The 14,268-nt window shown below is 33.5% G+C and overlaps 1 protein-coding gene across 3 annotated transcripts in view; it reads right to left on the reverse strand.

Moving 5' to 3' along the window:
• TENM1 (teneurin transmembrane protein 1) overlaps nucleotides 1–14,268 on the reverse strand; it is a 756,077-nt gene that overhangs the window by 346,297 nt on the left and 395,512 nt on the right. For all 3 annotated transcript variants that reach the window (XM_006916168.3, XM_006916167.3, XM_006916166.3), the window contains exons 7-8: nucleotides 11,364–11,563; nucleotides 3,342–3,552 (exon numbers count right to left, since the gene is read on the reverse strand). In XM_006916168.3, coding sequence (XP_006916230.1) covers nucleotides 3,342–3,552; nucleotides 11,364–11,563 — 411 coding nt within the window. The remainder of the gene's footprint in view (nucleotides 1–3,341; nucleotides 3,553–11,363; nucleotides 11,564–14,268) is intronic.

Raw genomic sequence — 14,268 nt, forward strand, 5'->3', positions numbered from 1 at the left:
TCATTAAGAAAGTTATTTTCAGAAAATCATTAATTTATTTAAAAAGTCATTATGAAAAAACACAGACTTTTTATTTCATTCCAAGATAGAACAATTATTTCTCTATTTTCTACTTGTCTAGCTTTCTTGTACCAAGCAATAGTGACAGTTCTTAAATTTAAATTTAAATTTCCCCTGCCCTGGATGGTTAATAGGAGGCCATGTGGGAAGCTTTCAAAGGTAAATATAGTTGAATTTAATTTCACAGTAGCCCCTATTGACAACTTTATGGAAACAGTCTTGTGAGAAAATAGCTACTGTAGAAAAAAACATTTAATAAAGTTTGCTACCAAAATAAATAAAATTCCCTACATCTTAAAAACTTATCTAAGAGTTGTCCTTGGGTCCACACAGCTGCAGAGAGCTTAACATCAGCAATGCAAATGAAAATAAAAAGCAATATGGGAGATTTTTGAGAGCTACCATCTCCATAGGGTATTAAAGAGACATTGGGACAGTCTAGGGGCTCCAGCAGGACAATGGCTACAGCAGGATCACATAAATTACCAGTGATGAAAAAGCATGTATTTTTCTATTTATGTTGGCCTTCAGGAAGATTTTACTTCTATCTTTTTAATCTTACTGCAGAATCACTTCTTAGACACCAGTTCATCAGAGTTGAGAATCACTTTAAAGTTCTATGCTTACAAATCTGTTCTTATGCTAGAGTCTAAAACCCCTTGGTATATGCATCTGCACTGATGATGAGTTTTGCTTCTGGCAAGTTTTCTCATAAGAAAAACTAAAGGTAATGAATAATCTTATGGAATGAGTATGGTCTAAAGGGCATGGGCTTTGATATCAGACATACCGGGTGTCTCCAATCTCGATTTTGGCACTTGCTGGCTGTGAGACTTTACTGAATTATTTACTCATTCCAAGACTCTGTTTCCTTATTTTTTAATATAAATATCGCTATACCTATGCTATCAGGGTTTTGATGAGAATCAAACAAGATAACTGAATATAAAGCATCTAGTATAGTGGTTGGGGCAGAGTGGCACTTCATAAATGGTATGTATTACCATATTACAGAGCATACTGGCTGAAATTAGGGGATACTGACAACTCTGTCTCTACTACTAAAAACAGTATATATTAATATAGGCCAGTGGCTAACCTATGTTAGTCATTCAATAAATATTAGTTATTAATAATGTCTTGATCCTTATAAGTAGCAGACCACATATAGTTAAGATCAATCAACTGATTCTAATATTATCTGAAATAGGGAATGAGCAGCATTTTGAATAATTAAAATCATACAAACCTTAAATAGCTTCTTTTAAATATGATTAAGAAATTATAAAAAGATAAAAAAAATAGTGTAAAGAATTTAGAATAAATAACTTATATACTTTTTTTTTTCAGAAATTTACTTGAATTCCATTTAAGTGGAATTATAGGAGAAATGTTTCTCTTAATTCTAGCCTTAAAAGACAATAGAAAATAAACAAACTGACTTGGATAAGGAAAAAACAAGTATGTTGTTGCATATAAAAGTAACAGCATGATATCTGGATAATAACAATTATACATCAAAGGTTAGGTTCTTTTTAGGAGGAAGTAAGGGACAAAACTCCAGGTATGTTTCTGGGTCTATTTATTTTTTAAAAGGTTAATAGTTTGGTTAGTATTTTAACTTAAGCTTAGGGATAAAGATAAAAGGAAGAGAAAAAAATCTTCAAAGATATTTCAGATCTTCTAATTGCTTGATTTCTCAGGAGAAACTCAACCTCTCATAACACATTGGCATTTTCATTATCAAAATCGGGCCTTGATAGAAAAAAATATCATGAAGGGTGCATCTGTTGAAATTTCCTCAATGAGTCTGTGAGTGGCAAAACAGTGTCATGACTTAATTTTTTTTTCCCTCAGTTAATGAATACTTTTCCTTTTGAACATATAAAATCAGTAGAGTTTTTCTCTATGGGAAAAAATCATCATGCATTTTTATTGCCTTTCTGATTACTTTAGAAGAAAGTTTTTGATAATGTTATGGCTGGAATATGATTTTCTACTGACTCAAGATCTTCAGGATAATGTAAAAATAGAACACAATTGTTATAAAGAGCAAATGGTATATCTGTTAACAGTCAATACATCTTCCTAAACATATGGTTGAACAGGTCAACTAAGGGATAAAGTGGTGAGGGTTGTATAGGAAACTGACAGCTGTAAAACACTTTCCTTTCTTTTAAAAGATGGATATTTTAGGAAAATTCACATGATAAAATACTGAGTCTATGAGTTGGTTACCCTCAGGTCTCTAAAATTGCTAAAGATCTCAGCTTTATTCACACATAGGGTCAAGGGGAATGACTTTACCAAAAAAAGAAATGAGATGCCTGTGATTAACTAAAGTGAACCTTGAATAAGAGTAGATAAAGACATTGTGTCAAAAAGAGCATGTTTTAAAAGAACAAAGTAATCGAAACAGACATAAATATAGAGGACAAACTGAGGGTTTGGGGGGCTGGAGGAAAGGGGTGAAGGGTTAAAGAAATACAAATTAGTAGTTGATAGATGGTCATGGGAATGGGAAGCACGGCATAAGGAATGCAGTCAGCAGTAATGTAATGGCTAGGTGTAGAGCCAGAGGAGAGAAAAAGTAATCAGGGGGATCATTTCATAGACTATATGAATGTCTAATCAATGTACTGTATACTTGAAACTAATAAAATAAAATTAAAAAACGAGCATGTTTTAAAAGGCCTTGAGAACACTGAAAGAGCCATTGTGATGCTTTTTAAACTAAAAATTTCTTAAAGAAAGGACTTTGAATGACTCATTATTATCCTTTGAAACTGTTCTCTAAATATTGTCAGGTTGTATTTTGAAACCTCAGTGGTTTGTTGTAGAATCAGTCATTCTAAAGAATAACTAGACTGATGCTTGTTTTTTTATTTTTTTAATTTTAAAAGGTGTTTATTTGCTTTTCCTTTTTTTAGTAGATCTTGAATTAACAGAACTTCCTCTGCTTATTCTCTTCTTCACTGAAGTTGTTCTAGGTAGCCTTAGTAATAGTACTATCCAGGTAATTATTTCTACTGAAAACATATAAAACAGGGCATGGCAAGTATCCTAAAACAGCAGCAAATAATGGAGCATTTAAAAAATCTTAATCAGCATTTAAGCAACATTAATGACAACAATATAAGCTTTTCTCGTATTGATTTATCATGAATAATGAGTTTAAAGCAGAATGAGCAATTAGCTTAAATATCTGTATCATTTTATTCACTGATTGTGTCTTTCCAGAATCATACTGTCAATTCAAAATAGTAGCCAAGGCAGCTTACCAATTGCTGTAGTTAACACGAATACTTGCTCCATCTTTTTTCCATCATTGTAAAATGCCAGATACCAAGGCCCTTGGTCCATATACTCTATGAAACCTGTCTCCTGCAGTGAGGTTAAGATCAGGTTTCGAGGGGAGTGCTGGCTATCATCTGAGCCCTTGGAGTCTTGCTTCATCAGTTGTTTTCCATCCATTAGTTTTACAAAATCAAACTGGAACAAATACAAACACAAATATGAGTCTCTTACTTCTAGAGTGACAAATATCTCTAATTTCAATTGCCTATTTCATGTTACTTCTTTGCTTTGGAGGTAGGCAAAGTGCAAGAGAAAGTTATTCATTCTTAAATATATTTAAACACAAAAGTATATTATTCTGAAAAAAAACACTTCTAAATGTCATAAACCTTTCAGTCTTGGAGTATTCGAAACAGTTGTTTAAAAAATAATAAACCAAGAAATAAAGGAATCTTGTTTAGTATTATGTAAGAGAATCCTGATATTTTACTAAGGTATCCAATAGAAGGCATTCAAAACCACACGTTCCGCTCAGAAATGTTACCAAGATCTTTCCCACAAATTAAAGAGTTTCATAGTTTTTAAAACAGATAGTCAAAAATTTGAGAACATTTATCATAATTTATTTATTATTTTTGTGGTAGCATATTTAAATATTCATAAGATACCCTCTAGTTTATTCCTTTTTGCGGGGTGGGGCCAACCTATAATTTTATTTATTTATTTATTTGTTTGTTTATATTATTGGAATGATATTGGTTACTAAAATCAAATAGGACTCAAGTGTACAATTCAATAATACATCATAGGTATTTTGAATTGTGCATTCATCCAAAGTTAAATTTCCTTCCATTGCCAAATAATTGACCCCCATTATACCTGTTTACCTTCCCCATTACCCTCTTCCCTCTGGTAACCATTAATCATCCACTGTCTGTATCTATGAGTCTTCGTTTGATTGTTATGGTTGTTTGTTGCTTTTAGTTTTATATCCCACATATGAGTGAAATCATATGGTTTTCAACTTTTTCTGACTTATTTTGCTTAGCATGATAATCTCAAGATCTATCCATGTTGTCGCAATGGCAGTCTTTCATCTTTCCTTATGGATGAGTAATATTACATTGTATATATGTACCACCTCTTCTTTATCGAATCATCTATCGATAGACACTTAGGTTTTTTTCCGTGTTGACCACTGAGAGCAATGCTGCTTTAAACATCGGGGTGCACATATCATTGTGGATAAACGTTTTCAAGTTTTCTGGAAAACTTGAAACCCAGAAGAGAGATTGCTGGATCATATGTTAATTTTATTCTTAGTCTTTTGAGGAAGCTCCATAATGTTCTTCATAGTGGTTGGACCAATTTACATGCCCACTATCAGTGTATGAGGGTTCCTTTTACTCCACAATCTCTCCGACACTTTAATTACTTGTCCTGTTGATGATAGCCATCCTAACAGGTGTGAGGTGGTATCCCATTGTGGTTTTGTTTTGCAGTTCCCTAATAGCTTGAGAAGTTGAGCATCCTTTCATGTCTATTGGCCATTTGTATGTCTTTTTGGGAGAAGTGTTTGTTCAGGTCTTCAAGCCATTTTTTGATTGGATTGTTTGATCTTTTATTGTTGAGTTGTATGAATTCTTTATACATTTGGGATATTAGAGCCTTATTGGTGGCAAATATATTCTTCTATTCAGATAGTTGCCTCTTTGCCTTGTCGATGGTTTCTTTTGCTGTGCAGTAGCTTTTTAGTTTAATATAGTCCCATTCATTTATTTTTGCTTTTACTTCCCTTGCCTTTAAGGTCAGGTTCATAAAATCCTCTTTAAATCCAAGTTCCATAAGTTTAGTACCTATGCTTTCTTCTATGCAACTTATTGTTTTAGATTTATATTAAGGTCTGTGATCCATTTTGAGTTAATTTGGGTGTATAGTGATAGATAGCAGTCTAGTTTCATCCTTTCCAATTTCCCTAGCAACATTTATTGAAGAAGCTTTCCTTTTTCCATTGTATGCTTTTGGTTCCTTTGTCAAAATTTATTTGCCCATATATACGGGGTCTTATTTCTGGACTCTCAATTCTGTTGCATTGCTCTGTGCGTCTGTTTTTCTGCTAATACCATGCAGTTTTGGTTACTGAAGCTTTGTAGTATAATTTGATTTAAGGCAGAGTGATACCTTCAGCCTTGTTCTTTTTCTTCAGGATTACTTTGGCTATTCAGAGTCTTTTGTGCTTCCATACAAATATGATGATTTTTTTATCTATTTCTTTAAAAAATGTCATTGGGATTTTGATAGAGATTGCATTAAATCTGCATAATGCTTTAGATAATAAGGTCATTTTAACTATGTTGATTCTTCAAATCCAAAAACAGGGAATATCTTTCCATTTCATCGTGTCTTCTTCAATATCTTTTAATAATGTCTATAGTTTCAGTGTATAAGTGTTTCACATGGTTCGTTAGGTTTATTTCTAGGTATTTTATTCTTTTTGTTACAATTGCAAAAGGATTTTTTTTTCATTTCTCATTCTGAAAAGTCATTGTGAGTATAAAGAAATGCTATGGATTTTTGTACATTAATTTTGTAATTCAAAACATTACTGTATTTGTTTATCATTTCTAATAGTTTTTTAGTGACGTCTTTAGGGATTTTCATGCAGAGAATCATGTCATCTGCAAAAAGTTACAATTTGACTTCTTCATTCCCAATTTGGATGCCTTTTATTTATTTCTCTTGCCCGTTTGCTCTAGCCAGGACTTCTAAAATTATATTGAATACAAGCAGTGATAGGGGACAGCCTTGTCTTGTTCCTGATCTTAGAGGGAAGGGTTTTAGTTTATCTCCATTAAGTATGACATTATCTGAGGGTTGTCATATATGGCCTTTATTATGCTGAGGTACTTTCCATGTACACCCATTTTATTAAGTGTTTTAATCATAAATGGATGTTGTATCTTTCTGCATCTATTGATATGATCATTTGATTTTTATCCTTTATTTTGTTGACGTGGTGTATCACATTAATCAATTTGCAAATGGTCAACCATCCTTGTTTGTTTTACATATGTTAAGCCATCTTTGTGCTCTGGGATGAAGCCCATTTGATTACGGTGTGTAATCTTTTTAATGTGTTGTTATATTCGATGTACTAGTATTTTATTTAGGTTTCTTGCATCTGTGTTCATGGGAGGTATTGGTCTATAGTTTTCCCTTTTTTTGTTATCTTTACCAGGTTTTGGTATCAAGATAATGTGGCATCATATAATGAGTTAGGAAGTATTGCCTCTTCTTCAATTTTTTTTTTAAACTTTTTAGAATAACGGGTATTAAATTTTCTTTGAATGTTTGGTGGAATTCACTGGTGAAACCATCTGGTTCTGGACTTTTACTTTTTGGGAAGTTTTCGATGAATGTTTCAATTTCCACACGGTTGGTCAGTCTGTTTAGATGTTCTAGGTCTTCATGATTCAGTCTAGGAAAGTTGTATCTTTCTAAGAACTTGTCTATTTCTTCTAGGTTTTTTCATTTGATGGTGTATAATTTTTTATAATATTCTTGTATGATCCTTTGTATTTTGGTGGTATCTGTCATAACTTCTCTTCTTTCATTTCTGATTGGTGTCCTTTTTATCGTTAGTGAGTGTAGCCAGGGGTTTGTCAGTTTTATTAATCTTTTCAAAGAATCAGCTTTTCGTTGCATTAATTTTTTCTAATACCTTTTTTGTTCTCAATTTCATTTAATTTTTCTCTAATTTTGATTATTTTCTTCCTTCAGCTGACTTTGGGTTTCACTTTTGTTCTAGTTTTTAAGGATGTAATGTTAGGTTATTTATTTGAGATCTTTCTTGTTTCTTGAGATAGGCCTGTAATGATTTGAACTTTCCTTTTATTACTGCTTTTGCTATAAATCAAAAGTTTCGATATGTTGTACTTCCATTCTCATTTGTTTCTCTGTATCCCCTGATCTCTCCTTTCTTTTCTTCTATGACCCAGGAATTCTTTAGTAGAATGTTGTTTAATCTCCATGTATTTGTGGTTGTTTCCACTCTCTTTTTACAGTTGATCTTCAGTTTCAAAGCATTATGGTCACAGAATATGCTTGGTATGATTTCAATCTTCTTAAATTTGTTGAGGCTAGTTTTCTGTCCCAACATATGGTCTATCCTTTTGAATGTTCCATGTGTACTAGAGAAAATGTATAAGCAGTTGTTCTGGGATGAAAGGCTCTGTAAATGTCAATTATGTCCTATTGGTCTAATGTGTCACTTAAAGATGTTATTTCTTTATTGATTTTCTGTTTGGATGATCTGTCCATAGTTGATTGTGGAGTATTTATGTCCTCTCTAATATGTTTTTGTCAGTTTCTCCCTTTACTTCTGTTAGTAGATGCTTTATATATTTTGGTGCTCCTTGACTGAGAGAATATATATTGATAAGTGTTATGTCTTCTTGATGTTTTGTTCTCTTTATCATTATGAAGTGTCAAGTGTCCATCATAGTCTCTTGTTACCTTTTTTCTTCTTGAGGTCTATTTCATCAAATAGCTACACCTGCTTTTCTCTAGATGACATTTGCTTGGAGTATCGTTTTCCACCCTTTCACTTTAGTCTATATTTTTCCTTGCAGCTGAGATATGTCTCTTGAAGGCAGCATATGGTTGGGTTTTGTTTTTTGATCCAATCTGCTACTCTGTGCCTTTTTATTGGTGAGTTCAGTCTGTTTCCAATTGGGGTGATTATTGAAATATGAGGTTTTCATATAGGTATTTTATCTTTTGTTTTCTGGTAGCTTGGTGTCTCCATTGTTTCTTTGTCCTTGTATTTCTGTCTTTTATTTTTATTTGGTGCTGTTTTATGATGCTCCCCTGTTTTCTTTTGTTTCATGTTATGTGTCTCAATTCTGGATTTTTTTTTTTTTTTTGGTGTGCTTACCATTAAGTTAATGTAAAAGAAATTTTTATATATACATATACACGCATATGCATATACATACACGCAGTAGTCCTTTTTCTTCTGCATGTACCTTATCTCCATTCTCCTTTGCAGACTCAGATTTTTACTCCTTCCTCTTTTCCATTTTTGTTGTCTCAATTTATCCTTATTTATGCTGTATGGTCATTTCTAGGTTGTAGTAGCTGTTGTCTTCTTGTCTTTTTAAAGAATTTTTTTTAAACTTTAACCATTGTGTAGTATTTAAGCTTATAATACCCTGTTCTAAATAAGGGTTGCACTTTCCTACATCTCTTTGCCTGTTAGTCATCTTATAGTATGTAGTTTTCTTTGTTTTGTTTTGTTTTTGTTTTTGTCTTTTTTTTCAGGTAGAATGACCCTCTCAGTATTTCCTGTAATGTAGGCCTTGTGGTAGAAAATTTCCTCAGCTTTTCTATGTCTGGAAAGGTCTTTATTTCTCCTTTATACCTAAAAAAAAAGAAAAAAGAAAAAAGAAAAAAAAAAGACTGTGCTGGGTATATCATTCTTGGCTGGTAATTTCTCTCTTTCAATGTTTTAAATATTTGGTTCTACTCCCTCCTAGATTGTAAGGTTTATGCTTAGAAGTCTGTTGATAATATAATGGACTTTCCTTTATAAGTTATTTCCTTTTTTTCCTTGGCTGCATTGAGAATTCTTTGTCATTTATTTTTGATGATTTTAATATAATGTGTCTCAGAGAAGGCCTTTTTGGGTTGAGATAATTAGGTGTTCTGTTTGCCTTTTTGGATTTGAGAATCCAGTTCTTTCTATAGGTTTGAGAAATTCTCGTTGACTATTTGAACAGGCTCTCTGTTCCCTTCTCTCTCTCTTCTCCTTCTGGTATATTCAGTATTTTTATGTCCCTTTTTCTGATGGTGTCAGATAGTTCTTTCATTTATTTTCACTCTCAAGTCTCTTTCTTTTTCCTTCTGCGTCTCGGATATCATTCTTACTTCCATCTATCTGGTTAGCTTTATTTCCTAAACTTGCTTTTTCATTCTTCATCTCTTTCAGTGAGTTCTTTATCTCCAGAAGTTCTATTTGGTTCTATTTTAAAATTTCAATTTCCTTGGCGAAGTATTCCCGTAGTTCGTTGATTTTGTTTCTAAGTTCTTTGAACTGTCAAACAATTTTGTTGAATCTCTGTGTGTTTTATCAGAAGTGCAATCTTGAATTCTATGTCATTTAAATCACATATTTCTATATCTTTAAGCTTATTTTCTGGAGATTTTTCACTTTCTTTACGAGCTGTCTTGTCATCTTGATCATTCATGGCGTTTGATAGAATATTTCTCCGCTTACACATTCATAGGAATGTAGTAATTTTTTTAAATGAAAATTTGTTATAGAGTGATCTCTCTTTAGCAGGTTTATAAGAACAGGTTTTTCTTTTGATTTCCAGTAGGTGGTGCCCAAGTCTCCTGCACTGCCCAAAGCTGCTGGATCTCTGCTTTGAGGTTAAGAATGCCCTTTATTCTCTGAAGAGGTGGGTATCTCCTCTGTGACCAGGTTGCCCTAGTCCTAGGGCTCCACCCCCATAGGAGAATGTGTAGGGCGATATGGATCTGAACCTCTGAAAAGGCTTTGAAGTCCCGGTACAATGCTCTGCTGCTTCTTTCGGTATCACTTGGACTGAGTGGTGTTGGGGTGAATTGGGAGAGGCCAGTGTTTTGTTTTTCTTCTAGTAATGTTGGTTCAGGTCCCAGCTGCTTTGCTTCTATATTCCTGCCCCTATCACTGGGACCAGCTGCAGTGTCTGTTCAGTTTTGGTTGCACAAAAACACCTGGGGCTCGGTACTACCTCTGAAAGGGTACCAGGGGAGGAGAAGGGCATGCTCTGGGATGATGGGGACAGGTGGCCAGGCTCTGTGACTCAGCTTTCTGCCTGGCAAAGATGGTTGCTAAGACACAGCTGTCATCCTTCTGTGTTCAGTCTCTTCCTTGCTCTATGCTCTGATCACCCGGCTCTGCTGTGTGGAAAATGCTTATCCCTCAGGAAGGACTGTTTGGGGTTTCAAAGAGCCAGGAAACCACGTAAAACTTCCATCCCCTTCATTCTGCCAGGAGTTCTGGGCTGCTCTCTGCAGCACATGGCTTTGTTTCTTTCTGTCTTTTCACCTCCCAGTCTCATACGAGTGGTCCACCTTCAGGTGCTCTGATACTCAGATCTCTCGGACATGCTTGTGTGCAGATTGGGTGTTATTTGTTGGGATGTAGGTATTCAGCTTGTAATTTTAAGAGGAGAGATCAGGGGAGCTCCTTAATGTTGCTATGCTTCTGATATCACTCCCCTTTTCATTCTTAATCAGTGGACAAGCACAAGGCACACATGCCCTTGGACTTTTTCTTTTTATGAATCACATTTGAATAGCATTCTAATTCCCTTTCTAGTCCAACCCAGAAGGTAAAGTTTGGACTACAGTCATATTTGTTATAAACAAAGTAAGCCCCAGATAATTATCTTTATGCTACTTCTCAAATGGTACAGGGTCCCAAATGGGTTCATATAAGAAAGTGATAAAAAGAAAAAAAATGAGAGATAGCTAAGGTTTATAAAAGGGCTTTGTAAACCATAGAGGTTTTACATATTTGAGTTATTATTATCAATAACGAGGGAGATTTAAGTCAAAACCTGATGTTTTGACTCATTTCTATTATTGATATGCATTCCTTCATTGAGACAAGAAATTGTGGATGTATATAACCAGTGAAGGGGTGTGGGTACCAAAGCTAAGTGAGGTATGGAAGCTAGGAAGGCTCATAATCATCCTGGTTCCAGGAAGCAGAATTCAACTTTCAAGAATATTTTCTTAAACTCTCTTTTCTGAATCTGCTTTGCCAAATACAATTCTTTTTTTCTCAATGCCATTTTTTTTTCATTCAACCGAGTTTAATTATTCTGGATATTTGTTTATTACAAAGATTGTCTGCCTTCACCTTTGACTCCCACACATGTTGCAAGTCACAAACTCTGAACTAGTCATCCCATCATATTCTAAAATGGTCAGTAAATACTTATAACATCAAATACCTGAGTGTGTGTAGGTGGAATGTTTCTTCTGCCATAAATTCCAAGCAGAGAGTCCTTGGCTAAAGAAATATTGAATTTCAGATATATTGGATGGTGGATAGTAATCTGGAAACGCCAGAATAAGCCAGGTGGAATGGTCTGCATGACCTGTGCACCAATGTCAACTTCTCCGGTGTCTATTGCCCGTCCCTTCTGAAATACTGGTTTTTAAGGTAAAAAAAAAAAAAAAAAACATGTAACATTAATCTTAATTTATAAATCAATGGTTTTTAGTTTTTCAAGAACAGATACATAAAAATGAATTACTCAGCTTTTTCTTCCTCCCAAACCACCCATCTTTCAAGGCTTTACTCAAATTAAATATCTTCCAAGGAACCCTCCCTAATCAACCACTATATCAGTATCTCCTTTCTATTAAACTATTGCACTTATCCTCATCATTTGATTCATTTTCACCATTATTTACTGAACGCTGTCTCAGATGCTACAGGAATTACAAAGAGGAGTAAGATGTAGTTCTTGCTTTCAAGGACCTTTGAATGTAAGAGATAAAATAGGACAAGTATGCAAATAACCAAGTTGTAAAATCAATGGTTATTCAAATGAGAGATAATTATTTGGCTAAAGGATATTTCTCATTCCTAGATATCTCTATCTCCTTTATCTTCCTTTATGTTTCTCCCTTGGCACTATTACCACCTAAAATACAACCTGTTTTACTTATTTACTGTTGATTGTCTGCTTTCTCCCAATACAATATAAGGTCCATGAGGCTGTGGTTGTGGCTGTTTTGTTCATTGTTTTATTCCCAGTAACTAGAAGAATATAGGCAAATAGTATATGGTAAAGTATGTGGTAAGTACATACTTATTTAATGAATGAATGAATCAGGAAAGTGTATTTGTAGGAAATGGTATTGAATATGGCCTTAAAAGAGGGAGAGCATTTTAACAGAACTGTTGGGAAGGTTCCACATGGAAGGATCACCTTGAACCAAAACAAAAAGGAGAGAAAACTGTAAAGCTAAAGTGTATACATAGAGGAGCAGTTGGAGATAGAGATGGAAGGAAGGAATGGCATCATATTCTATAGGGCCTTGAAAGTCAGTCCTAAAGAGTTCATTTACTAAAGAATTGAAAGCCATTAAAGGCTTTTAGGAAGAGAGGAGAGGTATGCGTACATTAAAAAGACTAATCTTAAGGCAGAAGGTAGGATGATTTAGAGCAGAGAGACCACAGAATGATATAGAAATTATGGGGCAATAATTCAGGTAAAATGATGTGAGGATCTAAATTTAGGGTGGACACAACAGCTCATGTGGAAAAATACATTCTAGTCAATTGTAAAATAAACAAATGGGACTAAATTAAACTAAAGAGCTTATGAACAGCAAAGGAAAAATCAATAATAAGGCAATCAATAAATTAAAAGCAACAGAATAAGAGAAAATATTATCAAACCATATATCTGAAATGGGATTAATATCCAAAATATATAAAGAACTCATACAATTCAATTATAAAAAGCAAATAATTCAAATAAAAAAATGGGCAAAGAACTGAATAGGCATTTTTTCAAAGAGGGCATACAAATGGCCAATAGATATATGACAAGGTGCACGAGCTCACTAATCATTGGGAAAATGAAAATCAAAACCACAATGCAATATCAACTCATACCTATTAGATTGGTTATTATATAAAAGACAAGACAACAAATGTTGGCAAGGATGTAGAGAAAAAGGGAGCCTTATACTCTGTTGGTAGGGAGGTAAAATGGTACAGCAATTTTGCAAAACAGTATAATGTTTTCTTAAAAAAATTAAAAATCGAACTACCATATGACCCAGCAATTCCACTCCTGGGTATATATCTGAAAGAACTGAAATAAAAGTCCCAAAGAGATATCTGAACACCCATGTTCACTGAAGCTTTATTTGCAATAACCAAGACATTGAGACAACCTAAATGTCCTTCGATGGATGAATGGATAATAAATGTGATCCACACATATACACAAACTGGAATAATGGAATATTATTCAGCCATAAAAAAGGAAGGAAATCCTGCCATTTGCAGCAATATGGATGAATCTGGAAGGTATTATATACTAAATGAAATAAGCCAGACAAAACCCAGTACTGTATGATATCACTTATATGTGGAATCTAAAAAGATAGCTGATTTTACAGAAACAGAGAATATAATGATGGTTGCCAGGGCTGGAAAGAGGGGCATATGGGGTGATGTAAGTCAAAGGGTACAAAGTTTTAGTTGTAAGATAAAGTTCTGAGGTTCTAATGTACAGCATGGTGACTATAGTTAATAATATGGTATTTATTGTATGCTTGAAAGTTGCTGTGAGTAAATCTTAAGCATTTGTACCACACATACACAAAAGAGTTGACTATGTTATCTATTTGAGTTGACATATGTGTTAATTATCTTGATCTTGGTAATTACTTTATAATATATATGTAAATCAAATCATCACTTTGTATACTTTAAATATACACAGTTATACTTGTCAATCATTCCTCAATAAAGCTAAAAAACAATCACATATTATCTGGGAAGTGTAAAACTGGATTACCCTGAAGAATAGTATGAATATAAATTAATTTCAGATTGTTATAAAATTCAAAAAATCTTATTGTCATTTCAAGTGTAAATACTAAAAAATTAAAAAAAGATTTTTGAACTAGCATAGAGAAAATAATACTGAAATAAAAATTATCTAAACAATAGCAAGAAAGGTAAGACATAGACAACAATGGTTAATTAGAAAACAAAAGAAGAGGAAAAATAAATTTCATTTATCTGTAATTAAAATAAAGAGCAATGAACTAAATGCTTGTGTTAAAAAGTAAGAACCATCATTCTGAATTAAAAAGTAAAATCTAATT

Source organism: Pteropus alecto, unplaced genomic scaffold (assembly GCF_000325575.1).
Source record: "Pteropus alecto unplaced genomic scaffold, ASM32557v1 scaffold116, whole genome shotgun sequence".
Lineage (NCBI taxonomy): Eukaryota > Metazoa > Chordata > Mammalia > Chiroptera > Pteropodidae > Pteropus > Pteropus alecto.